At 47.0% G+C, this 23,796-nt stretch overlaps 2 protein-coding genes across 2 annotated transcripts; both read right to left on the bottom strand.

Annotated features, from left to right (window-relative positions):
- Window positions 1–1,737: 1,737 nt before the first annotated feature.
- LOC146756847 (C-Jun-amino-terminal kinase-interacting protein 3-like) lies at window positions 1,738–5,306 on the bottom strand. The gene is made up of 3 exons (XM_085523946.1): window positions 5,191–5,306; window positions 4,460–4,578; window positions 1,738–3,067 (listed from the first exon to the last, which is right to left on the bottom strand). Exons 1-3 carry the CDS (start codon window positions 5,289–5,291, stop codon window positions 2,934–2,936), a joined length of 354 nt encoding a protein of 117 aa, XP_085380072.1. The 5' UTR covers window positions 5,292–5,306; the 3' UTR covers window positions 1,738–2,933.
- Window positions 5,307–7,667: 2,361 nt separating this feature from the next.
- On the bottom strand, window positions 7,668–23,412 carry LOC146756848 (C-Jun-amino-terminal kinase-interacting protein 3-like). The gene is made up of 5 exons (XM_085523947.1): window positions 23,080–23,412; window positions 15,780–15,900; window positions 15,434–15,504; window positions 14,929–15,020; window positions 7,668–9,963 (listed from the first exon to the last, which is right to left on the bottom strand). The coding sequence occupies exons 1-5, from the start codon at window positions 23,395–23,397 to the stop codon at window positions 9,675–9,677; spliced, it is 891 nt and encodes a 296-aa protein (XP_085380073.1). The 5' UTR covers window positions 23,398–23,412; the 3' UTR covers window positions 7,668–9,674.
- Window positions 23,413–23,796: the final 384 nt, after the last annotated feature.

Here is a 23,796-nt window from a genome sequence, read left to right on the forward strand (position 1 = left end):
CCCTCTGAATGGCATCCCTTCCTTCCACTGCATCAGCCGCACCACTCAGCAAACAGCAGAGGGTGCACTCCATTGCATCATTGGTGTCACTGATAACCATGTAAAAAAGCACTGGTCCCAAGAACTGGTCCTGAACACCTCCAGGGATCCCACCACCTCCCCGGGCAGCCTGTGCCAGTTAATTCTGTGGGCAGAACTGCCAGTATGAAATATTATGCTATCGTGACAAAGAAAGAGAAGAAAAGCAAAATTAAGACTAGCTGACAAGCCTTGGCAGGGTGTTCTGCTCTCCTTAAATTTATACCCATTATTCAATTCTCTTTGGAGCTGTCTCCATGCCTCTCTGGAGTTTGTTCTTTGAGAAGAAGCAATTAAGTAAGCTCTCCAATGCCAAAGTGCATACACTACTCTAGGGCTTTCTCGTCTCTCCATGGATCAACAAGGGTGACAAGCCAGCAGAATATGATGAAGAGCCTCATGCATACTCAGTGTAAAAAAAAAAAAAAGGCAATTGTTGCTGGGAAGAAGGTGCATTTGCATTTGTGTCATTTGCAGAGGGTACTGCAGAAATGGAAAGTCTTCCACTGGAGCAAACAAAGGGCTCTCATTTATTGCAATCAAGGCCCAGCGTGTGGATCTCAGAGATCAGACCTACACCCTGCAGCAAAACAGAGACCTGCGTGGGAAAGTTCAGTTTCTCTCTACATCTGTGTAAGAAAAAGCCCACCATGGAATGACAGCTAAGGAAACATCCCTGTGACTCTTCACAGGTCTCTTCTACATTTGGGATCACTGCTACAAAAAGAGCTGTTTACATCATATCTCGTGGCCAACCTGAGAGAAGAGCAGGAAGGCTGGGATGCTCTTTTTCCTATCTTTCCCTTGATTTCCTCTATATCTTAGGGACGAATCACAGGACAGAACACAGAAATCAAATGGCTCTACAAAGCAGATTGGCCAGTTCAAGTCAAAACAGCCACTGAAAACACCCCAGATGCTGTCTGACAACAGCTGGACTGTCGGGGAGTCAGGTGAATGCAGTCTGCTGGCCCTGGGCAGGAAGAGGACAGCCCAGACTGTCACATACCTTTCACTGAAAGCTGATAGAGCATTTTATCCCCCTCACACATGCACTGACAACTTCCAGCATCATCCATTGAGACGCTGTGAATTTTCAGGGTGTGTTTCTTCCCCACAATTTGCAGTTCATAATTTTCACTGGCCTTGAGCTCCTTCCCATCCTTCATCCACCCCACAGTAGCGCCTGTGTCTGAAAGCTCAGCCTGCAATTTGGCTTCCTCATGCAGCCGAGCGGAGATCTTTTCTACATCTTTGCTCTTATTGGTAAATCTCACTGCAGCACCTGTCAGGAGCAAAGACCTCGTTATTTCAATTTAGATCAGGCTAATGTGGTCAATGTTTGCTGCAACATCTCTGAAAAAGTATCACCTTCTGTTCCTGCACTCATCATTGTGTCAGTGCTGAGCAATTCAAGATATTTCATTTGGTCTTCTTGCCGGATTTACTAAGTAAAAATCAACCAAACATCTCCTTCTACTGATTAATAATGCTCTAAACATGCTTCTGCAGAGGTTTCAACCCAATGACAAACAGCTCCTCCCATCATGAATGTTTATTTGTAATATTTTGTCATGCAAAGCTGATTGATAAAGATATTATTGGAATGATTGCTCCCCTACTTCTAAACTATTCCAGTGCAATCAGAAAGGCTGTCTGAACCTGGAGCTGAAAGTACTGCTCTATGGTGATGCAGTGGTAAACCTGCTGACTGAATGCACTGGCCAATAGCTGTGAACTGCAGACATTCATCAGCTGGCATGAAGCAGTCTGGTTCAGATACCAAGCAGCTGGGTAGATTGGCTTACCCTACACTCAGTGCTATCATGTTTAGGTCACTTACCCTGGACTAAATATCTCTGTGCATTCCAACCCCACCACAGTGGCAAGTCAACAGACATGATGAACAGGGTGAAGGAAGGGCAGGAGAAAAAACAAAACGGGAGGGATATCAGAGCTGTTATCTGGCCTTCCTGCACAGATCCAAATCCACTTTGCTACTGAGATAAATTCCAGTGCCACTTCAGAGGGGGAGTCTCTGAGAAAAGACCACCCAAAAATGGCCTACAGTGACAGCCCAAACAATCTGAACTAAGAGAGAAGATGATGCCGTTCCTTCCTCCCTTTTGTGACCTTACAGACCCAACATCAGGAGGTTCCGTGCAGAGGAATGTGACAGAGCTCAGCACTGCACAATTATGCCACAGATTTTGTACCGTATCAGCCCAAGTCGCCTGTCCTTATTACAGGTGAAGCTTCATCCAGTTTGCACTGAAATCAACAGCGATTTCCTTGATTTCATCTAATTATTTTTTTTATCAGTACCCAAATGCATTTTACAGAGAGGTGAAAATTCTGCAATTTAGGCCTGCTGACCTTCGTATGGGACAAAAGGCAACAGAGGCGGCACTTCAAACTTCTACTGAAAAGACAAAACAAACAAAAAAAGGCCTGTGGTTCTGCCACTCTCTTCCCTACAGAAAAGTCTTTCTTTTCACTGCAGCTGTGGGTCAGGATGCATTAAGAAACTCATAGTGAGCATCATGCAAGCAGAGGGACTCCTCACAGTCTTGTTTACTTGAAGAACAGGAGTGAACTATGTAAATCCTGTGCTCAGCTGAGCTCAGCGCAGAGCACAGCGCCTGCCCTAAAACGAGGCACTTTGCACCCCAAAGCAAAGGAAAGGCACAGCGTGGTTTTCTCAAGACCTTGAGACGGGCCAGTGTCAAAACCTGCAGAAAGCTACACAAAAAGCGGATCAAAACACAGCAGACACGTGAACACCAAGCAGGAATAGCCTCCTGCCCAGGAACCCGCCAGTGCAAGGAACCAAGCAAGGCAAAGGTGGGAGAAAGTCAGCAAAGCCAACCGTGATTGGACAAGAGCAGGGGAGTATCACACGTGTATACCATATCATTGAGTCTCAACGAGGTAAAAACAAACAAGAAAGGAAACTGAGCAGAGCAGAGATACACACCTGAGAACTCCCCTATGGGCCATGTCCAGCGAAGCACAGAGAGACAAGGGAAAAAAGGAAGTGAAAAAAAGGATCGATCAGTGACTGAAACCAACAAAACTAAAAGTTTGTTTCAAAAAAAAAAGAATTAACAATGATTCAGCCATTTCAGTGTCATAAGGCATGAAATAGTAAGGACGGGAACTGCCACGACTCTACATACAGGACAAAAAAACCAAGGAGAGGGAACCCCTGTTAGAACTGCATCCACACGCCTCAGCCACTCCCAGCCTTCCAGACACGAGTCTCAGACAGTCGCATCTCAGCCTGGATAAACCTTTCTTTTCTCAGTCACACAGCACTAAGTGCAGAACGGCCAGTTTCCACTGCCTTCTTGTTCCCCTCCCTTTGTGATCATTCTCCTGTTAGCAGACAGATCTGCTGAAATTAAACGTGCACTTCAGCCACATTTCAGCATGCAAAGGACAGCTGCATTTTACAACATTTTTTTTTTTCCAACAGCAGCGCCAGGGCTCAGTCTGATAATTTCATTTAAACTTCTGTATAGAAAAACATCATTTATATACATGAACTTACCACTAATGTAACAACTGCTGTTTTCACCATAAAACACCCATTAAATGAAGTAAGATTTTAATCTCCAAGCAAACACAGGAGGCCACCCTAACACTGAAAAAAAGGACTTTGCAGGGCCCATTACCCAACTGTTAGTCCTACCCTATGTCCAGAGTAAAGGGATAATGAAGACCAGGAAAGGAGTTATGAGAGAAAGGGGGAACAACCCACAAGCAGCTGGGACTGCTACACTTTCACAGCTTTATCAGACTGCTACCTGACACAAAGCTGCTTCTCTGACTGCTTCAAAGTCCTCATTGGGAACATAGAACATAATCAGACTTCAGATACAAGAAGCTCCTTCAATATCAGCCTAAAAGGAGAATGCAAAACTCTCTTGGATTGACTAAGAAGGTAAAAACTGCAGTGAAATCTATGATGTTTCCATACGAGAACGACAATTGTTCCCCTTAAACTTAAAGAAATCATAACAAAAGGGTTTTTTTTTCTTGCAAACTTCCAAGAAAAGCTCTATTCCAAGTGAAGCTGCCAGAATGCAGAATTACTGGCGTGAAGATTTGTGGGAGGAGGGGAAGAAGCAATCTTCAAACAAAGGAAAATAACTTACAGACACAAAGACAGCCCAAATACACAGCCATTAACTCAAGCTGTTGGGTAAGAATTACTGCTGTAGGTGCATATTTCTGTCACAGTGTATCCCAAATTCCATGCCATTTTCTAAAGGTCAAACATCCAAGTTCGGAAAAAAGAGTGAATCTAAATGCTTCTAGAAGCCTAACGGAGCTGTCTTTGCTTCAGAGAAAACAGAACAGTCCCAACAAATTTTACCTAGCAGATCTGCTCCTTCATCAACATCTCCGATCACCTCGGATCCTGCTGTGGAAAGTTCATGATAGAGGGAGTCTGTGTTGATGCCAAACGCTTTGTTCACAATCCCCTGGGTTGGGCTGTGGTTGGAAGAAAGAAAGGCAAGGATTCTTCTTACTTGGTGATGTTTAAGCCAGAACATAACTCTGAAATACTGAGCATCACAGACCAGTACAGTCAAAACTCTGAGAGTGGATTCTGCCACGGGTTGACTGAGGGAATTCAGTAAGTAAAGGAAAAAGAATGTTTTATTCCCCATACCATGTACCAATACCTACCTTGCATGACCTCAGACTTGCCTCGCTGATGCCTTTTCAAATAGCTGATAACTACTCAAAAATTCATAGAAAACCTTCCACTGGCAGTCCTAAGGCTGTGCAGTGATGCCTACACTCCCACCAACTTCAACAGCAACCCTCACAGCAGTAAGATCAGATAAGGACTCAAATGCTGTGAACAGCCCTGGGTTTCTTTTTTCCTGTCTCAGAGCAGCCTGGGCCACTCACACAGATCCTTCCATATTACTGATATGTGCCTTCCCTGGAGATCTCAAAGGCTGCCAGCACCTCATTTTTGCATTAGGCAGAATTTATGCATTTTCTGAAACAGCTGCATCTTGAGCTCTGGACCACAATATCCACCCTTCACAAAAACAAGACAGAGGGCCAAGAGCAGAAAGTCACAACCAATACCTGTTACCAGGGCGCTCCAGGCGGGGATCCTGACACATATCCAGCTCAGGAGTAGAGTCTATGATGTCCTGAACATCGGACCACTCATCACTGCTTCCCATACCTACGTAAGACAACACATGATCTATGGCAACAGTGCTCCTTAAAGGCATTTCTGCAGCTGCAAATAGCACAGCTTGACAATGTCATGGTGCTGCATATAGTTAAAATTTCACTTTGAAACTCCACAGTTCAGTGCATGAAATCTAACCTGGTCTCTGTATAATCTGTAGCCTAAGACCAATATTTGAGGAAGAAAATAAGGGACTCCCCCTTTTGCCAACTTACATAGAAACCAACATGCTTAGAAACCAAAACATTTGAAAGCTGAGGCAAGCAACATAAACACAATGTCTGTTTGCATAGAGAATTCCCGAAGGATTAAGGATGTCACCTGTGTACTACATTAGCCCCTTTAATGTGTTAGAGGTGACATTTTTGTCCTTTCCAAGCTGCCCCAGAAGTAAAATCTACCAAGCCCATGAGAACAAGAGCGTTCATTGCTTGGTTGAGGCTGGCACTGTGGGCAAGCAATAATAAAATACAGAACTGGACTCAGCTGTGAGTCTTTTTATTCAAATGCTACACTAGAGGATGTTGCACGTTGTTTTATAGTCTCAACCTGTTAGGAAACAGCTGGTGAACGTTAGCACAGGAATTTCCTCTGTATTACACAGAAAAGGTTCTGGTTCTGATGCTAACCTCAGAAACCTGTATTCATAAACATGCTCCAGCTCCCATACCTATGCTGACATTCCTCATCTCCTGCGTGACCTGGACTTCCATGTTCCGGCTGTTCCGCTTTTCTCGTGTCCTCTTGTTGCTCTTGGTTGTGCCATTGTATTCGCTGATGGGTTGGATGCTCTCATTCAGGGATGTGACAGCAGCAGAGGGCACAGATGATGTGGGAGTGTTGGACTTGGTTCCAGTGGTGCTCGGCGTGGCAGCTGCTGAGGACTGCCCAGATTCAGACATTTCATCTTGGGGACATTATGGCAATTCCAGGGTAGGGAAAGAATAAAAAGGGAAAAGCAGAGCTATATATTTCAGTTAATCTCCGGTTTGTTGGTATATGGCTGCCTTAAAGCATTAAGCAAAATGAGCCTTGCTCACTGCACTGACTAAATGCCCAGTGTTCACTGGAGACACGTGGCACTGCAACCAGAATGCAGCAGTGAGTTCCCATGCTGAACTCAGCAAGCAAATCCTACCTGTGAAAGGATTGACATCCTTCTTCTCTTACTATGAAGAGTTATCTTCACAAGCCACATCATTATGCGACCTCTTCATCATGCACCTCAAGGAAGAAGGTCTTTTCATAAGTGAAAAGCACCTCCAATTGCCACTGACTACAGCAGAAGCTGAAGGGCTTTGGCACTCGCAGTAAGCCAGGACAGCATTTCCCAAGACTGGAAGGTAACACGGACATTGCTTGGGAAAGATGCGAGCTCTTAGAGGATCCAGAAGCTGCCATTACAGTAAGCCACTGACATAACAAGAATGAGAATCCCCTGCGTTGAGAGAACAGCAGCGTATTTCTTACACCAAGCTGCAGAAGCAAAGCAGATAACAAACTGATGGTCCGATTTTGCTAGTGGGGGAAGCCCTATGTCCCCGCATGATGTTACACAGAAGCTTGCCAAGCATGGGTCTGGCTTGACAGCACAGAAGAAACAGGTGTGGTCTACCCAAATTGATAAGTGATACCCCACCCAAAAAAACACTTCTGTTGGATGAACAGATTCAGAGCTCCTTCTTGTACCCACAACCTTTAAGCATAACTGAAGTCTGTGAGAATTTCAGCCCTGCAAAAGGGATGTGCAGATGTCAATTCTTGGACTTGGGATCTAGATGTCATTTAGAAGTTCTACAGCATCTATAGAGTGATACTTGTATTGAGAATACAAGCTTCCTGCTTGTTGACATTATCCTTCTCTCACCCAGAACACATCAGGGAGTTATTACAAATGTAATTACACTCTATGATTATACACTTGTAGTTTGTAGTCATCTAGAGAGTGTCCTTTATTAAGACTACCAACCTGCCCTGGAGAAATTCCTCTCAAATGTTAACACTACCAAGGCACTTTTCTTCGCAGTCCAGAACATCTATTAAACTTCGCTGGTATCTTCCTTCTACTGTCCTTCTGATTGTTCCACTATTACTGTTCCAGATATTTTACCGACTGTACAGCTCTCCTCTGCAGTCCAGGAGGCACACTGCATTGCCCAGAGCTCACCCAAAGAAAACTCCACAGCCACCACTTACCTACAGCCATACCTGTCAACCTCCTAAACATCAAATGTGCAGTAGTGACCTCCAAAATGCATTGCAAAGGCTCAACATTCATAGCAGTCATATGTCACCATGAGTAGTCACACTTGTATGGTTATAACACTGAAAGCATAGTACATAAAAACGTTAAGGACTTTCATCTCCAAATCATTATGTAAAATAAATGTGCAACTGAATATAAAAAGAAAATAACAAAGGACAGCAACTTAAACAGAAAATAGTCATAATAAGTACACAAGTCCAATTAAAACATAACTAATGTATGGCCCCGTAAGAAGGAAAACTAGCCAGAAAAGTCAAGATACACATATTGGGAAAATAAAGTCAGTTACGTGTCTGCAGTCGATGTCAGTGAAATATCAGAGCAGATGAAGAAGAAGCAAGAAGTGCACAAGCACCACTGCTGAGATTTCAGCCATGCAGAAGAGCTGAAAAACAGCATTTTTAGTCAGAGTGCACACAAGTAGCTCGCAGGAGGAAAATTTTCCATTCCAAACTGCAAATCCAGAGTCAGATAATCAGTCCTTTTAATTATTCATATGTTTCTTCAACAGCCTTAGGAAATCCTCCCTAACACCCCAGCTATCCAAGTCTTCCATAGCCCGAGCTCTATCTGCACACTATCAGCTGACCTCCTTATTGTGTTTCCCACTTCTGAATTTTCCTAGCAAGCATCAACACAAGCCCCAGACCCACCCATCAAATACATGTAGAGCAGCACGGTACTATTTCTGCATGTTTTCTTTTTACCAGAAATGGACTTTTTGCCTGACATCACCAATAATAAATGACAAAGTCATCAAGTCAGTAACTCTCCATTACTTGAGCTTGGAAACCAAAGCTTACAATCTATGTGGATTCCCGCTGTATTCTCCTGCAATGCAGATCCTGAATTACTGCTGAGTTCCCCTCAGCTCTCACTGAAAACCTCTCAGAAGCCCCGCAATGATATCTCTGAAAGAATGATGCCTTCAGTAGTCTGGAAGGTGGATCTCACCTCAACTTTGTTCCAGCTCCTCTAAAGGCTTACACCTGCCACACATGCCTGACCAACAGAGAGCTCAAGAGCACACCCATACCACAGTGTGCAGTGCTGTTCAGAGATCCAAAGGAATAAATTTTTTCCAGAAGTACAAATACGCTCTCTGTACATTTTGGCTGCCGTGTGATTGTGTGCAGCAATGTGCTGGCACACGTCAGACTATCTGAAGCTACACCTTTACTTCCACATCCCACTGCACTGTGGTTTTGCTATTCCCTAACTGCAGTAAAGCTCTCCAGAAATTAGTGTAGGATCTGATTAGTGCCTTTTAAGACACCTTTAAAGCAGACCAGAAGCTCTGCAGGGAGGACACACTGCAAGCCATGCTGGGTGGATGCATCACTGGCTGTCAGGGCTGACACCAGGCACCTGGGAAACATCGTTTAAGAATCTGGTAGGATTCTGAGCAAAGACTGAGAAGTTTGCAGGCACAGAATGTGGGAAAGATGGCTCATCATGAGCGGCCTCAGCTGTTAATAAATGCACAGATCTGTCAACTAAGAGCACAATCTCTGGGTCTTTGAACTCAGACCAGTCTCCAAATGGCACAGCACCTGAAGCAAAAGGCACAACGATCCAGCTGCTCTGGTGTGGCTGCCATGCTGTGAGGCTTTTGGCAAGCCCCAGTGCAGAAGGCAGTGCACTGAATGTGACAGGCGTACTGGATATACACAGCACAAGACTAGAGCTGCAGACCAGATGTGTGAGGAAGTGAAGAGCTTTAAAAGCACAGTGCAGGACTTGGGCAGTCAGATGTTTAGTACCCCTTTTAGCTGAAAATAGGAAGGCCAGAAGAGTGGTAAGTCAAAAAGAACAACTGCTGAAGAGCAAGAGTAACTCTACTTCTAGCCCCATCTGAGGAGCAAAAGCTTTGCTCTTAGAGAGGGAAAGAGAGGAGGCAGGTTCCATCATTTCCTCTCACAAATAAGCTAAAAAAGGTAAGGATTTTATCTTCACTATATTTCTAACTGTCCTCACATATACTCTTTTCAACTTAGGGCCAGCCAAGAGATTAACACTGAGACAAGGGGGTAACAAGCATGAGGAGCCTTATAAATCCATCCCACACTGTACACCAGATCTGCGATGGGACATCCTCCCACCTCATCACAGCCACCACAAGAGTAAACTCACAGCAGGAAGAGGCTGCAAAGGGTTATGGACACAGGTTAACCTCCACCTTAATGAAAACATGGATGCTATTGACAGTGGCAGAGTGGGAAACCCTCGCTCTGTGATGGTCTGTAAATCCTTGTAGCTGGAGTTGGACTGCAGCTGCCCGAGGCCACGCAGGTGCCAGTGGTCCAGTGTTGGGACGATCTTGGCCCCTATCTGCCCACGTACCATGCCATCCGCGAGGGGGAAGACATTCAGAGAGTTAGGACGCTCCTTCCTGCTAAACAGAGAAACAGAGAGAGAGGGAAAGCCAATCTGTTAGCTGTTTACGAGCTTCATACACAAAAGAAACAGCACACTAGCTCATGCAAAATGTTAGTCATTAGAAACTGAACCGCACTCCTTGCCCCAGCTTAGCAGTTGTGTGGATTCCCAAACCCACAGCTCCATGGTGCTGTTTGTTCAGACCCAGAGTGTCTACAGGTAGAGCCAACCATCTGCCTAGAAAGTCAAAGGGGGTCAAGTGACCAGGACAGGCACAACTGACATCAGCACCCCCATGCAGTGTTTGAAGGAAAAGCAAAAGTGCAAAGAAACCGAGCAAATTCAAACCAATGTGTCCTTTGAGAAATGGGTGCACCGTGGGAAAATGCCACAGCAGACAATCCCACAACAAAATGGGCATCACTGAACGAAGAAAGAGGCTGAAGTGAGTCACCTACACGCCACTTCTGCACATTCCACCCCAAACCTGGTTTGCACCAACAGCAGAAATCAGTGGGTTTTGGATCACTTCTAATACTAAGCAAGAGAAGTAATACTTGCATTCTGTGATTCCTCCTCCATATCCAACTACAGTCTTCTCAAAATTCAGAATTTATACAAACTTATAAATAAATGCATCACTCATAAAGCCAGATGTCTGTATTACTTTTTCTTTATCACTCTCCTTTCTGGCAAGTGCAGGTGACCAGCAAGCTGTGGATTTGATTCTCAATATGGAAGCTGGCACAGATTTGGGGACCAAGTTCCAGTGGGAGAAAATGTAGAGCAAGCAGTGGAGGTGGAAACTCAAAAAAGAAAGTAGCTTGTCAGCATGAACACTCCAGAAACAGGGCAGCAGTCAACACCTCCTTGCAAGACACCGATCTGCTTCCCTGCTCCATCAGGCTCCATGCCAGCCCAGTACAGCACTGCTCCTGGACACAGCAATCATTTCACCAAGACTCAGCTCAGCTACCACCATCACACAGTGGGACCGGCAGCCTCCAGCAGTCCCTTCAACCCAACCTGTTCTGTGATCCTGTGATCTGTGACCACGGGTGAAAAACAACTGCAGCTGCATCTGAGGCTGCCCCAGGACTGACTCAAACACACTGACATGGCAGGGGCAGAAAAGAGTTCATTTACAAAGTGAAAGCAAAATGTCTAACGGAAGAGACCAATGCTCAGCCTTTCCATTCTGAGCACTGTCCAGCTGACACGGCGCACTGCACCGCTGTGCCAGCATGGCTCCTGCTTGGAATGGCTGCTTACTGTGCCCCATCAAGGAAAAACTGCAGGAAAGATAACTTCAGTTTCACAGTCCTGACGTTGGTGTTACCAGTCCCCAGAGTAGTTCAGAATATCCTCAGGGTTGCTATAAATTTTCAGTGCTGACTACAGCCCTTTGGAGTGACTTTCATACACCCACGTCCTTCTGGTCCAGGGGGACTCTGAGCACTTGGTTAGTTCCACCTCATGTTGTGAGGAAAACAGCAAAAGCCTCTATAAGGGCTTGCAGTAGCCAAAACCTGGATCAGAATGCTCCTCCTGTAAGACCTTAAAGCTTAGAAAATGTAACAGAACTACTAGGTTTGCCATCATTGCAAGGTGGCAACAGCCCTCTTTGTAGGCTGAGGGTGCAGAACTCACTGCCTCAGCCAAAGTCAGATGTGCATTCTGACAGTTACTGGTGACACGCATTTCCTGCCCTGCTTAGAAAAGAGGTGTATTTTGTGCTCATATAGGAAGTGCTCAAGAAACGTGTAGATGCGGTAGGCAGGGCATGGTTTAGAAGGGAAATATTGGTAGTAGGTGGACACTTGGATCATTGGGGATCTTTTCCAACCTTGGTGATTTGATGATTCTAATTTAAAGGAGAAAAGACAACTTTTTAAAGTAATCTGGAAGGTGAAGTTCAAATGTCCAATCACACAGGGATGATCCCAGTTTGGAATCCAGCCTCTGCCCCTTCTGCTTTGGGTGCATGAGCTCCTTCCTGATGTAGCAGCTTGCTGGCTCCCTCTGCACCAGCCAAGGGAAGTGTGCCATGTGAGTGAATCTAATGCAGATGCCAGTACACAAAGAGGGCAAATAGGCCAGCACAGAACCTTTCAGCATCACACCACGACCACCCAACAGCAACCTCCAGAACTATGATTAACAAATAGCAGTAGGATTTACCTTTTCCTCCATGACTGGCGATGACTGCAGCGACAAACGTAACAGCCAAAACAGAGCAGCAATTGCACAAAAAGCAAGACAAAAAAAAACAACAAAAAAACACAACAACAACTATTAGAGAATGAAGGTCATGCAAACATGCAGCCCTATCAGAGACAGCGAATGCATGCACTTTTATTCATACTACTTGGAGGTGTGCACTGTACCCATTCCCCTCCTCAGATGGCAGCAGACACACACACCCCCCAGCAGTTCTTGCACCATCTTCTCTCAAGTGACAAGGAAGCACCCTTGGTGCATTTACAGCCTTATGCAAATATGTATTTACACAGTCTACCATATAAAACAAACCCAAGCACATCCACAGGTGAAGGTAACCAAATGCACTCACAAACATGTAGGAAGACATTGAGAGATTACACCCATATCCCCCCCAAAACACATCAGTGTACCAACTCACAAGTGCTGGTGTTCACCCACACGCAGCTGTGCAGACACAGGACCACACAACCCTCAAAGGCACAAACATACACAAATACAGCACACATGAACAGCCCAAAGCTTGAAATGAAGGAAAACGACCCACTTCCCAGCTGCTGTTCCTACAGATTCAGATGGAGGCCTGGCAGGGGCTGTGACAGACACAGAGAGCTGCTCTTTCTTCCCATTCTTCCAGGAACTAGCAACACGTTACATGGAATAGCATCCCTCCAACACAGAGACAATCCTCAGTGCAAGGTTTGTCCTTCATACCAGAGAACGGGGTGTGGGGGGGCAACCAGCCTAACACACTCCAACCATTACAGCTGTGATCAGGATTGGTTTGGGGCAGAGGAAAACAGAAACAACCTATTGAGGGAGCTGTCAGGAACACACACTCTCACAATCCTAACAACCTACTGGTTCTTTTCACCCCATATCTTCTCTTTCCATACCCATCATGCCTGCCTCCATTCACCTACAGAGGCCACCATCCAGCTTCTGCTCTTCTTTCCTTGTATAGATTTCTATATTTTTCCACTGGTCTGCTAGAAAAGCATTACCTTCAGATGGGAAAGGGTTACACTGTATTCTGTAATCAGTTTTATTTTTCTAAGCCACTCTCTGACATGACACCAATTTACTGCTCTGCACAGCACTGAGAACTTACTATATGGAAAGAACTCAGCCAGATCAGAATGTTCCTATTCCAGTTCCTTTTAGATCCGCTACAGATTTGTGCTGTCCTTCAGAGTTTGTGCAGGAGAAAGCCTAGATAAGTCTCTCTGCCTCTGGAGTTTAGGGTATAACTGCTTCAAACTGCTATATTGCTGCCCCTGAAACACTGCTGGATATTCTCCATGGCAGGAGAGCTGAGCTGCTCTCTGCAGAACAAAAGAAACAGGACCACACACTGACACTTGGCTTCCTGCAATGCTGCACCCTGCCAGCTCAGCAATTCCCAGCTCCCCCTGTTCCCAGCTGAGACATGGAGATGGCAACAAGACAGAAACGCACACATCAGCACAGCTGTTCTTCCTACAAACATTCATACCTTTCAGGTAGGTGGGAGAGGTGAGCTGGACTGAACAAAGACCTAATCCACCCTGTTTCTCCTTCACCATGGGTGTGCCTAAGAGCTTGTACAGAGACATCTGACAGCAGAGGCACACAGCCCAGCAGAAGTCTCAAACATGGATGTTCTGCAGTTACAGAGCCCATTTTCCTTCAGCATCCTCCCTTCCTTCTAACACAATGTTACGTTACCAACAGCTGTGAACAAAACTCCCGTTCCCCCCAGCAGCCCTGTGTGCACACCAGTAAGGCACCAGTACAGAACCAGAGGCTGACCCCCAAACCTTCCCCTCACAGCACGATGCTCGGGCAGGAGGCCAAGCACTGGCTGGGGAAGGAACATCACGTCTGCAAGGAATCGGGGAGCAGTTTGTGTCTCTCTTGCTCTCTCCTCTGCTGTTTTACAATACACAACCAAAACCTTGATGATCTGAATTCCTTCCCAGGCACTCCAACCCAGCAAAAGGAAGCCACAGCTTCCAGAGAGCTTATATTGTTTATTTCAAGACCTGGCACTTCCTTCCACTTTCTTTATCCCAAACCTAATGGACACACTAGTATTTAAATGTTACGGATCTAAACAGAAGGTACTAAAATAACCTTATGTTTAGAAAATAGGAAGAATATTTCTTCTTTTCTTCATTTGAAATTATCTTTTTATATGTGGTTTTAATAGAGTGGTTTTATATACTGCACTTCATTTCCTGCTACTGCCATTCCTTTAAGCAGAGGCTGGCTCTGATCACTTTGGTGCTATGAAAACAGAGGGGAAAAAAACAAAGCACTTTCATGGGCATAAGTAGATCTATTGAGTGACTGACTCAGATAAATCTTCCCTTAAGAAACTGGGGAAGAAGTTACATAAAGGCTAATGCATTTAACTACTCCAGTTTCGCTGGCTATCACACATGCACACAGACACACACAAATGAACACTCTCTTCCATCCCCATCCATTTTATGGATCAGTCTTTTACATGATACCTGAGAACACAAACGTTGCTTTCCAGAAGACGTCCATCTGCAGCAGCACAATGAAGTCTAAGCTTTGTAACAGAACACAAAAAACTCCTCTCTGTCAAACCTTAGAGAACTTATCCACAACTCACCCTCAACCCATTACAAAAAGCTTCAGGTACAATCCATGCCCACAGGGAAAGATCCTTTGGTTTCTTTCTCTTGCAAATATGCACTCATTTGATAAGTTCCTGGATGGCAAACATTATATGGAGAGGTTATGGCCCTACCTTCTCCCAGGTACACTGCCCTCAGTTTGATTATTTCCCACAACCTGCTGCATCTTGGATCGTTCGATGTGTTCCACATAGGTCTGGATCATCTGAGAAGAGGAAAAAATACGTGAGGCAAACAGAATAAAACAAAAGACTCCATTGGACTCCATGATCATTATGGGTCCCTTCCAACTTGGGATATTCTGTGATTTCTGTTTTTTGAATATTGTTTTCCAGCATTTACTTCCAATTCCTTAAAATTTCTTTAAAAAAGTGCTATCTGATGTTCAGACAGAACCTCCCGTGTTCCGGTTTGCACCCTCTGATTCTTGTTCTGGCACTGGGCACCACTGAAAAGAGCATGGCTTCATCCTCCTTGCACCCTCCCTTCAGATAATGTTGATGCTCTCAAGTTTCTGAAGCTCTAGTCACTGTCAGGATGAAAAACCCAATTCTCTGATGTGGTTTTATGGGTAAGCTAAGAGTTTGTTTATTTGGAAGGAATCAGGCAACAGCTTACCTCTGTGTGACGCTGATGTAAAGCATTATACTCTTTCTTCATTTCTGATTCACGCTCCTCCAGCCGTGAAACTGCCAAGAAAAGATTCCACCCATCAGCTAACATACAGATCTAGACATGCTCCATGCAAGAGAAGCAATGAAACCTGCACTACACTAGTGTGGATATGTCGCACCCTGTAGATTGCTCTGATTTTTATACCAAAGAAAGGGACAGCCACAGATTTCAGGCTTTCCACAAACTACATTAAAACAAACAAGAAAAAACAGCACATGAAGAATATCTGCAAGTATATGCTCATGGAAAGCAAACTACATAATCGTATCTGGTGCACAACTTTGCTTACTCTGATCTGCATAGTTTTTGGTCTTCAGCTCCAACTGTCGAGTCTGAAATTCAAGGTGTTCCACTTGGATTTGTAGCTCTTTCTTCTCCTGTTCCAGTGCATCTTCAAACTCTATGAACTTCTGTACAGGGAAAAACCAGAGAAGGAAGCAAGGATGAGGAACAGACCTAAACGTATTTGACTTTTCCTCTTCTCTCCTCCTATACTATGTGTGCGTATATATACATATATATATGTACACACACAAAAAAAGCAAGAGATAAGAATTTCTATGTGCTTTAAGTTAAAACAGCATTTACTCAAGCTAGAAATACTTATCTTCTAAAATAAAGTAAAAGATGTACTTTGTGTATCATTAAGATATAATCTGCTGGCCAATGCAAGTTATGTAAACCAACACGGTTCCATCATCTTCAACAACACCTTTATCATGCTAGGCTGAATTTGGATTCCTGTTAGTTTTATGTCAGAAAAGCCAAATTCTGTGTCTACGGTCACACATTTAGAAGTGCCTACGTCAGAAATCTCCTTCAGACATCAGAAAGTTCCCACTATTAATGATGTTGCATCTAAATTTTGCAGGAAACATACAAGCCTTGTGGAAAACCAACCCACAACCGTCACACCTCACAGTCTCCTTTGCAATCCACTTCCCAGATCTCAGACCAGAGGTTTTTTCAGGCACACATCAGAGAAGGGGTAGAGAGTTACACGGTAAAAACCAGAGCAACTTTGACAGGTGATTCTATAAGGATGGCACATTCAGCTCCAGAGCTGCTAAGAAAAACTTGAGTCTTACTTTTTCAGTTCTGTAAGTTGAGTTATGCCTCAATTGGTGCAGAATGGAAGCAGTGAGTGATGAGACCTCACAGCAAGAAAATCCCGGCCAGTCTTCTCTGGGCATCAGTAAAAAAGAAAAAGTTCTAACCAAGACAGCCACACTGAGCAACAGGCCTAAAGAAGCCATTTCACTTGGTTTGGACTGGTTGGAGCTATGCTAAGAAAAGCAGTATTTCCCTCTGCCCCCTCTCAGAGCTTGCTGGAAGCACTCCATGCTAATGCTCTGTTGACAAACTTCCAATTACAGCCCAGCGCTAAATCCCTCTCCCTTCTCACTTGCTTGGCTTTCACTCTTGTGCAGCTCTCCTGGCACAAGGTGCCCATCTCTTCCCAGCTCCCCACCCAGGCGTGTGCCACCCAGCCAGGCAGGAATTGTGCTTGGAGTAGCAATAAACTTTAACTGACTCTAAGGAAAACATTCACAGAACTCTCAACAGTAAAACAGGAAGCAAAAGAAAGCAGGAGACCAATTTTATTCCCACTATGTAGGTCAACTTTAATAGGATTCCTGGATTTGCTACCGTTGCTTTGGTTTAGTTTAGTGAAACCGATTGGAAGATTAAACATTCCACACTAAGGCTCTTCTTAGTCCTGTCTGTCTTTCAGCCTCAAAGTACTCAAACAAACTGCAAACTAGCAATGAGCCGACCACGTGGAGAAGAAACAGAGACAGCAGCAATAAAAATTAATGCCACTCTAAGTGTTCTCAGGGAAGAAGAGCATCTCAGGTGAGTGCACTGCAGCAATATCCTGCTCCATCTCCTACGGAGATCGAACACCAGCTCTGGGCACAGGGACCCAACGGCTCCTCACTCTGTCTGGCTCCAAAACGCTTCTTGGCTGTTCCTCCATCAGAATCTCCCAGCCAGTGTCTCCCCCTGCATCAGAAAGTCAAGACAAGCAAATAAAGTGGGTGCCGTGGGAGTGGCCACCCAGCAAGCATGGGGACATGGAGGCACTGTTCTCTAAGGAACTGAGAGAGACCTGAAATCCAGCTGCCCTGGTCCTTATGGGTGACTTCAACATTGCAGATGTTAACTGACAGTAACACACAGCTATCTATTTTCCACACATGTTTACAAACTGCACCAGAACAGAAGGAAGGGATGCCATGGAGCCTGGACAGGCTCAATAAGTGAGGCCTCAGGAACAGGTAATTCAAATGATGTTGAAGGGAAAATCTTCCTTTCTTTTCTACCCCACTACAATGAAATCAATGGGTGAACTGGAAGAACAAAGAGCCCACTCCCACTTGTCCTGGGAGAGCAAAGCCGAGCACAGCATTACTATTTTTTCCAATCCCTTCATACTTGCTTTCAAAGGATAATTTTCAAGCAGTTATAGGAGCCAGATATATTTTAAACAGTTAGTAATGATGGAACATGACGCTGCTGTACACATACAAATTAGTCTTGCTGGAGCCTCTCCCTGGATTTCAAGCAGGATCGCTGGTCTCTAATATCTCAGGATAAGGTTACAACCAGCACCATGGTTCACACGCTCATCGTTAAATGGAAAACAACGAGCACAAAATCATCTTAAGTGAAAGAACGAGTATTCCTCTGCAAAGCAGCGGTACACTGGAGATGGCTGAGCTTCCTGCATTACTGGCTTTCAGAGGAAGAAAATGACTAAAAATAGTAGCATGCGGTCAGAAACCATCATATCATATTAACAATAAATCAGGCAGAGTGAGCTAGATGTGCATATATGCAGAAATCTTATTATAAGGTCTTAATCTGGGCTGGCTGGCAGCACGTATTACATGCTGACGGGAACAGCAGCAGCTCAGCCGTCACCTTACCCTGCGGCTGGGCAGAGAGCAGCGCTGGGATGCACTGCCCGGGAGAACAGGGAGGATGCACAGCTGGATGCACAGCTGGATACACAGCTGGACGCACAGCTGGATGCACAGCTGGATGCACAGCTGGATGCACAGCTGGACGCACAGCTGGATGCACAGCTGGACGCACAGCTGGACGCACAGCTGCCTGTGAGGAGGGGGCTGTCTGCAGGGCAGGAAGGACTCACACCGCATTCCACTCCCCACCTGCAGGAAGGCTGTCAGCCAGGGAGCCAATGCAGGCTGTGCAGCCTCCAACTCACAATTTGGGGCAGTAATTAACTGGCAATTTGGGAAGTTACGTTGACAGTATTCTGTCTTAGGAGGCCAAGACAAAGAAATAGGGCAGAACCCACTGGTGGCAGGACGCAGTACTGCCTGGTGGGCAGATGCTTTGAGCTACACCCCACGCTCAAATCTTTGCTATCCTCCCCAAAGAGAAACACTCCTCTGAAGGAACACCTCCACCTGCACAGGAGCACACAGCCTCAGTGAAATAACATCCCCTTGACAACTGCAGCCCTTAAGGGCTTTTGCTTCTCTTGCTAATTTCAAGGATTCACAAGCACATCTTTTATGTGTTAGCTACTTTATAGTTGTAGATTGGTCTTCAAATGCTTCTGTGAAATCAAATGCTGTTATTTTGGCATATATCAATAAAACCATCTCCTGGATTCCTATTCCAAGGGATCTGAGCCTTTTTTTGAAGAATGAGATGCTCTGCCCTTTAAATGCTCTCCATGAAGCAGGCCTGGTGCTATGGCAGAGCCAGGGCAGGCAGATGGGCTCTTCCCAGCCCTGACACAGCTCTGCCCCCGCACACCATGGATCACTGTAGAGGAGCACAAAGGGAGCACGGGCAGCTAACAGAGCTCTTCAAGGCAGCCTTGTGGTAAGTGGGGCTGACAGGGCAGGAGGTGCTACTCGAGTGCAGCAGATGAGACCGGACTGGGAGATGCCACTCATGAAGAGAATCAAAACATCACACAGGAGGAACGAAGCGATGCTGATGGTCAGAGAGGAGCTGGGACTGGGCAAGGGCATGCAAACATCGTGACTGCAATGAGAAGACTTGAGAGAAGGGAGCTGAGCACAAAGCAAAGATGAGCCCCAGGTCAGCTGCAACACAGTGTGAGGAGACAGACAGACGTGCTGCCATCTCCAGCCAACAGGATGTCACACAGGTGAACACGCAGGGTGATCACACCAGATAAATCCTACCATTGTCATTTTGAACAGTGCAACATTCCAATTCATGCTGAAGCCTTCCAGGAAAGCCACCTGCTATTGCAGCCCCACACGCCCAGGGATCAAACCAGGCACAGCCAAGTGTCACCCAAACCAGCTGCACACAGATCCCTCCATGGGGCACTCCAACCTGACCCTCCTCCAGCAGGCAGCGAGCAGAGCTCGGCTCGTGCCACCAACACAATGGAGACCAAAGGCAGGACTGGTTTCTATTAATACTTCAAAGGCACAGATATCTCATGGAGACAGAAGTTACTTGGAGTAAAAGTCAATGCTGGCACAAGAACAAACCAGTAAAAACAGGCTGCAAGTTAAAAAAAAAAAGAAAGTGGAATTCAGGAGGAGGTCACTTTTAGAAGAGCAGACGCAAGAGGTTTAAGTAATGGCTTTAAGACAAAGCCTGATACATTTATGAAGCAGCTTCTGTAATGCAACTGCCTGCAGTGCTGAGGAATGGGCTGCTGAGTCAGCAGGTCCCTCCCAGTTCTGTGCTCCTACAAGTGGGTGCCATCCTAACACCTGCTACAGAGCAGGAAGAAAATTCCTATGCAAGGTCCTATGCATAAGCTGCAGATGTCACTAAATAGTGGGAGCTGCTGGCTCCCTGGAGTGTAGGGAGGCCTTGCAGTGAGAGCTTGACGAGTTAGTGGGATGTGCATTAGGCTCCACATGAGGATTAACAAGGGAAGTGCTGTACTCTGCACTGGGACAGGGCAGCCCCAGCTCTGTGCAATGACAGGAGCGGCACAACAGAGGTGCTATAAAGGAAGGGAAGAAGATCGCTCACCTGGAGCAGAAGATCTCGGATTCACATGGGAAAGCTGCACCAAGGGGGGATCTCCAGAAAGAGACCCTTGCCAGCAGCAGTCAGCCCCTAAATGGGCTCTAGGAGAGGTGCAGCCATTACCCTGCGCTCACACAATGCAAAGCAGGTGGAAGAACATGGCAATACTGAAAAGCTGACGCTGTTCCACAGCTTCAGTGGTTTGGAGGTCAAGGAAAAGAAATGTGACATTCTGAGCCCTGCAATCACAGACTGACTGCACTGCTTCATTTCAAGGGACTTCTGACTTCAGTGCTCTTGTCCGGGTGCTTCTGCTGCCCTATTTTAGAGCAAGTGGAAAATATTGAGTCACTCTGCAGTCAAAGTGTCCAGAAAAGCTTCGCTTTTGGCTGAGAGTATTTTGAAAGATACTGAATGCAACCATCCTGGGGAAATGAGTGGCAGAACATGGAGACAGAAACCTCTGCTTCAGAGGAAGGGAAATGAAGGCTGTGCAAGCTGCCCCAATGGAGCAGGACATGGCTGGGTGCACGCTTATGTAAAACAAGATCTGGTGGTTCTGCAGTAGCGGGAACAGGAGGATACGACACAACTTTTATGCCAGAGAATAACATCCACTGCTGGTTTCAGTTCACTTAACATCAATAAACTAACGATGTAATCAGACGCCCATGACATGATATTGCAATACAGGAACAAATTACTTTGTGATCACCGACTCCCAGCTCCCCAGCATTGCTGCAGCTGTTGAAATGATCATTGATACACGCAAAGAACTCAACAGCAAGGGATTGAACATCGCTCCTGGAGGTGGAACCCCCACTGAAGGTGGGGCTGGAAGCTGCAGACCCAGGACAGGCAAAGCACACAGCGCCGAGTGCTGCTCAGGGACGGAGATGGGCTTCCCCTGCTACAGAAGTGCAAGGCGTGCTCTGGTGGGGGGTGCATTTCTCTGCTTACAATGAGCTGATGAACAGCAGAATTCTCTGTAGCATAAGAGATTTTCACTTCCATAACACGTAATCCACTGCACAGGAAGAGGCACACAGGAAACTGCTGCAGGTAATGGTGTGCTTTGGTCACACACAAAGGGAATGACAGCTGTATCTCACACACGTGAGCTGATAGCAGAGGCTACACAGGGGGCAAAACCCATTTGTTCTCATAGAAGCACATTATCTATTCCTTTCTGCTAACAAGGCCCTATGCAGATACTTTTTTGCCCATTCAGCTCAGATGCGCCTGAGGATGACAGAGTGCTTTTACATCTGCCAACAGCACCGTGCTGTGGGTCCGAGCGTCCCTGCAGGACGTAAATGTTGTCACCACATCTGCTTCCAGGAGCAGGCACAGCAGGAAGCAGCACCCCCTGTACCTGGTAAACTGAGAGCAGAAAGATACGAGTCCAAAGATGCAGGATCCATCCATGGGGCTGTTCCACCCCACGCCCCGAGCCCCACTCCTCCCCAGCAGCAGCACATTTCCAAGTATTTAATTCTCAGAAGCTACAAAATACCAGCTTGTGGAATGAAGTCCCACACTTGGAATTGCTTTTCAATCCCTCCCTGCCTTCATATGAATTTGAAAAGATCAGCTGTAAGTTTTATTAACACATACTTAAAACTTAAGGCTACAACCCAAATTGACCAGCATTAGTACAGGGCGATAAATGTCCTGGGCTCACGTCCTCACCATCCAGCACCCAGAGCACCTCCATTGAAATACTGCACGACGCTTTACTCTGGAGTCATGAAGGAATTTCATTTACCACATCTAAGCAAATCAAAACCCGACTCTGAGCAAGACTCCTGGGACGGAAAAAACCCTCTACTCTCCCAGTGTTAAAACACAGCCAATACAGACGCATACATTCCTTTCCCAGCAGCTTTGCAAAGACATGCTGATGACACGGCAGCATTACACTTCTAGCGGTACCAATGTGTCCGGCACGTCGCAGACCGGCCCTGCTGGAGGCTGGAGACGCCCGGCTGCGCCTATGGCCAGAAAGATGCCGGTGGTGTCGGCAGACTCGAGCGCTCAGTGCGGAGCAGCGCGCTCAGCTCGGCTCCTTTGTCCCCGCATGAGGCGCTGTGCCCCGATGCCGCCCGCTCCCAGCACCTGCCGCAGCCCCGGGGATCCGGGACCCGCAGCGCCCGGGGAAAGGCCGCTGAGATCAGACAGAGAATCATCTCCAGGGCAGGGGAAGTACAGGGAAGACATCAACCATCTGAGGGCCGCGTTTAAACCCGAAACCGGCAGGAATCCTCCAGTCATCCCCATGCAGCCGGTGTTAGAGCTCGGGGCAGCGCAGCAACGCGGAGCCATTCCCAGCTATTCCCAGCCATTCCCAGCTATTCCCAGCCATTCCCCTTCCCCTCCGCACGGGCTGCGCGGAGCGGATGGAGCGGGGCCGGGAGCGCGGCCTGCGATGCGGGTACCGCCGCAGCACATCACATCACATCGTATCACATCATCACATCGCATCGCATCATATCATCACATCACATCGCATCACATCCCCGGCCCTTGGCGCCGCGCACAAGATGGATGCCGGGCCCCGTTGGCGCTGGGCCGCTCTCACTCACCACCTCGGCCTGTTTGCGCAGCACCTTCTCCCACTCGTACTGTGTGAGCAGCTGCTCGTTGTCCTCCTGCAGCAGCTCCAGCTCCACCTCGTGCTCCTGGTTATCGGTCAGCACCGAGTCCAGGTTCTCCAGCACCGTCACCACCAGCGGCATCAGCTCCTTCACCACCTCCTCGTTGTAGCAGTGGATGAGCCGCTCGAACTCGCGGTAGATGCTGTTGGCCAGGCCCGACACCCGCTCCGACATCACCGACCCCGAGCAATAGTCGTTGCCCGGGTACCCCCCCACGCCGCCATCATCCAGCTGGATCTCCAGCATCGTGCCAGCCCCACAGCGATGCGCTGCGCCCCGCGTCGATCCGCTCCGTTCCGTTCCGATCCGCTCCGTTCCAATCCGCCGCTGCCAAGACCCACCGCGCTCCGCCCGCCAACGGGACCCAATGAGCCGCGCGGCGCCGCCCCGACACCGAGACGCGGCGCTGAGCGGACGAAGCTGCAGCCGGGCGGGGCGGGGCGGAGCTGTGGCATCCCCGTGTGTGCCGCGCGGGCCGCGCTGCCGCCGTGTGCATGTATGGAGCCGCCAAGGGGCGGGGGGGGGGGAGTCACAGAACGATGCGGGGCCGGAACGAGCCGAGCTGGAGAGCGGCAGGGGAACACCGGGAACACACAACATAACACAACACAACAACACAACACAACAGCACAACACAGCCCGACC

The sequence above is a fragment of the Coturnix japonica genome, chromosome 25 (assembly GCF_054131305.1).
Source record: "Coturnix japonica strain WE chromosome 25, WE-NBRP24, whole genome shotgun sequence".
NCBI classification, from domain to species: domain Eukaryota; kingdom Metazoa; phylum Chordata; class Aves; order Galliformes; family Phasianidae; genus Coturnix; species Coturnix japonica.

What these genes read in the sequence shown, in the direction of transcription:
- LOC146756847 (XM_085523946.1), bottom strand. Translation starts at nt 5,291, where the DNA reads ATGGGAAGCAGTGATGAGTGGTCCGATGTTCAGGACATCATAGACTCT. An exon ending in CTGGAGCGCCCTGGTAACAG is followed by an intron (nt 4,579 to 5,190) that starts GTATTGGTTGTG and finishes TTCCAACCACAG; the next exon opens with CCCAACCCAGGGGATTGTGA. An exon ending in TGAAGGAGCAGATCTGCTAG is followed by an intron (nt 3,068 to 4,459) that starts GTAAAATTTGTT and finishes CATGGCCCATAG; the next exon opens with GGGAGTTCTCAGGTGTGTAT.
- LOC146756848 (XM_085523947.1), bottom strand. Translation starts at nt 23,397, where the DNA reads ATGCTGGAGATCCAGCTGGATGATGGCGGCGTGGGGGGGTACCCGGGC. An exon ending in TGCGCAAACAGGCCGAGGTG is followed by an intron (nt 15,901 to 23,079) that starts GTGAGTGAGAGC and finishes TTCCCTGTACAG; the next exon opens with AAGTTCATAGAGTTTGAAGA. An exon ending in TACATCAGCGTCACACAGAG is followed by an intron (nt 15,021 to 15,433) that starts GTAAGCTGTTGC and finishes TCCTCTTCTCAG; the next exon opens with ATGATCCAGACCTATGTGGA.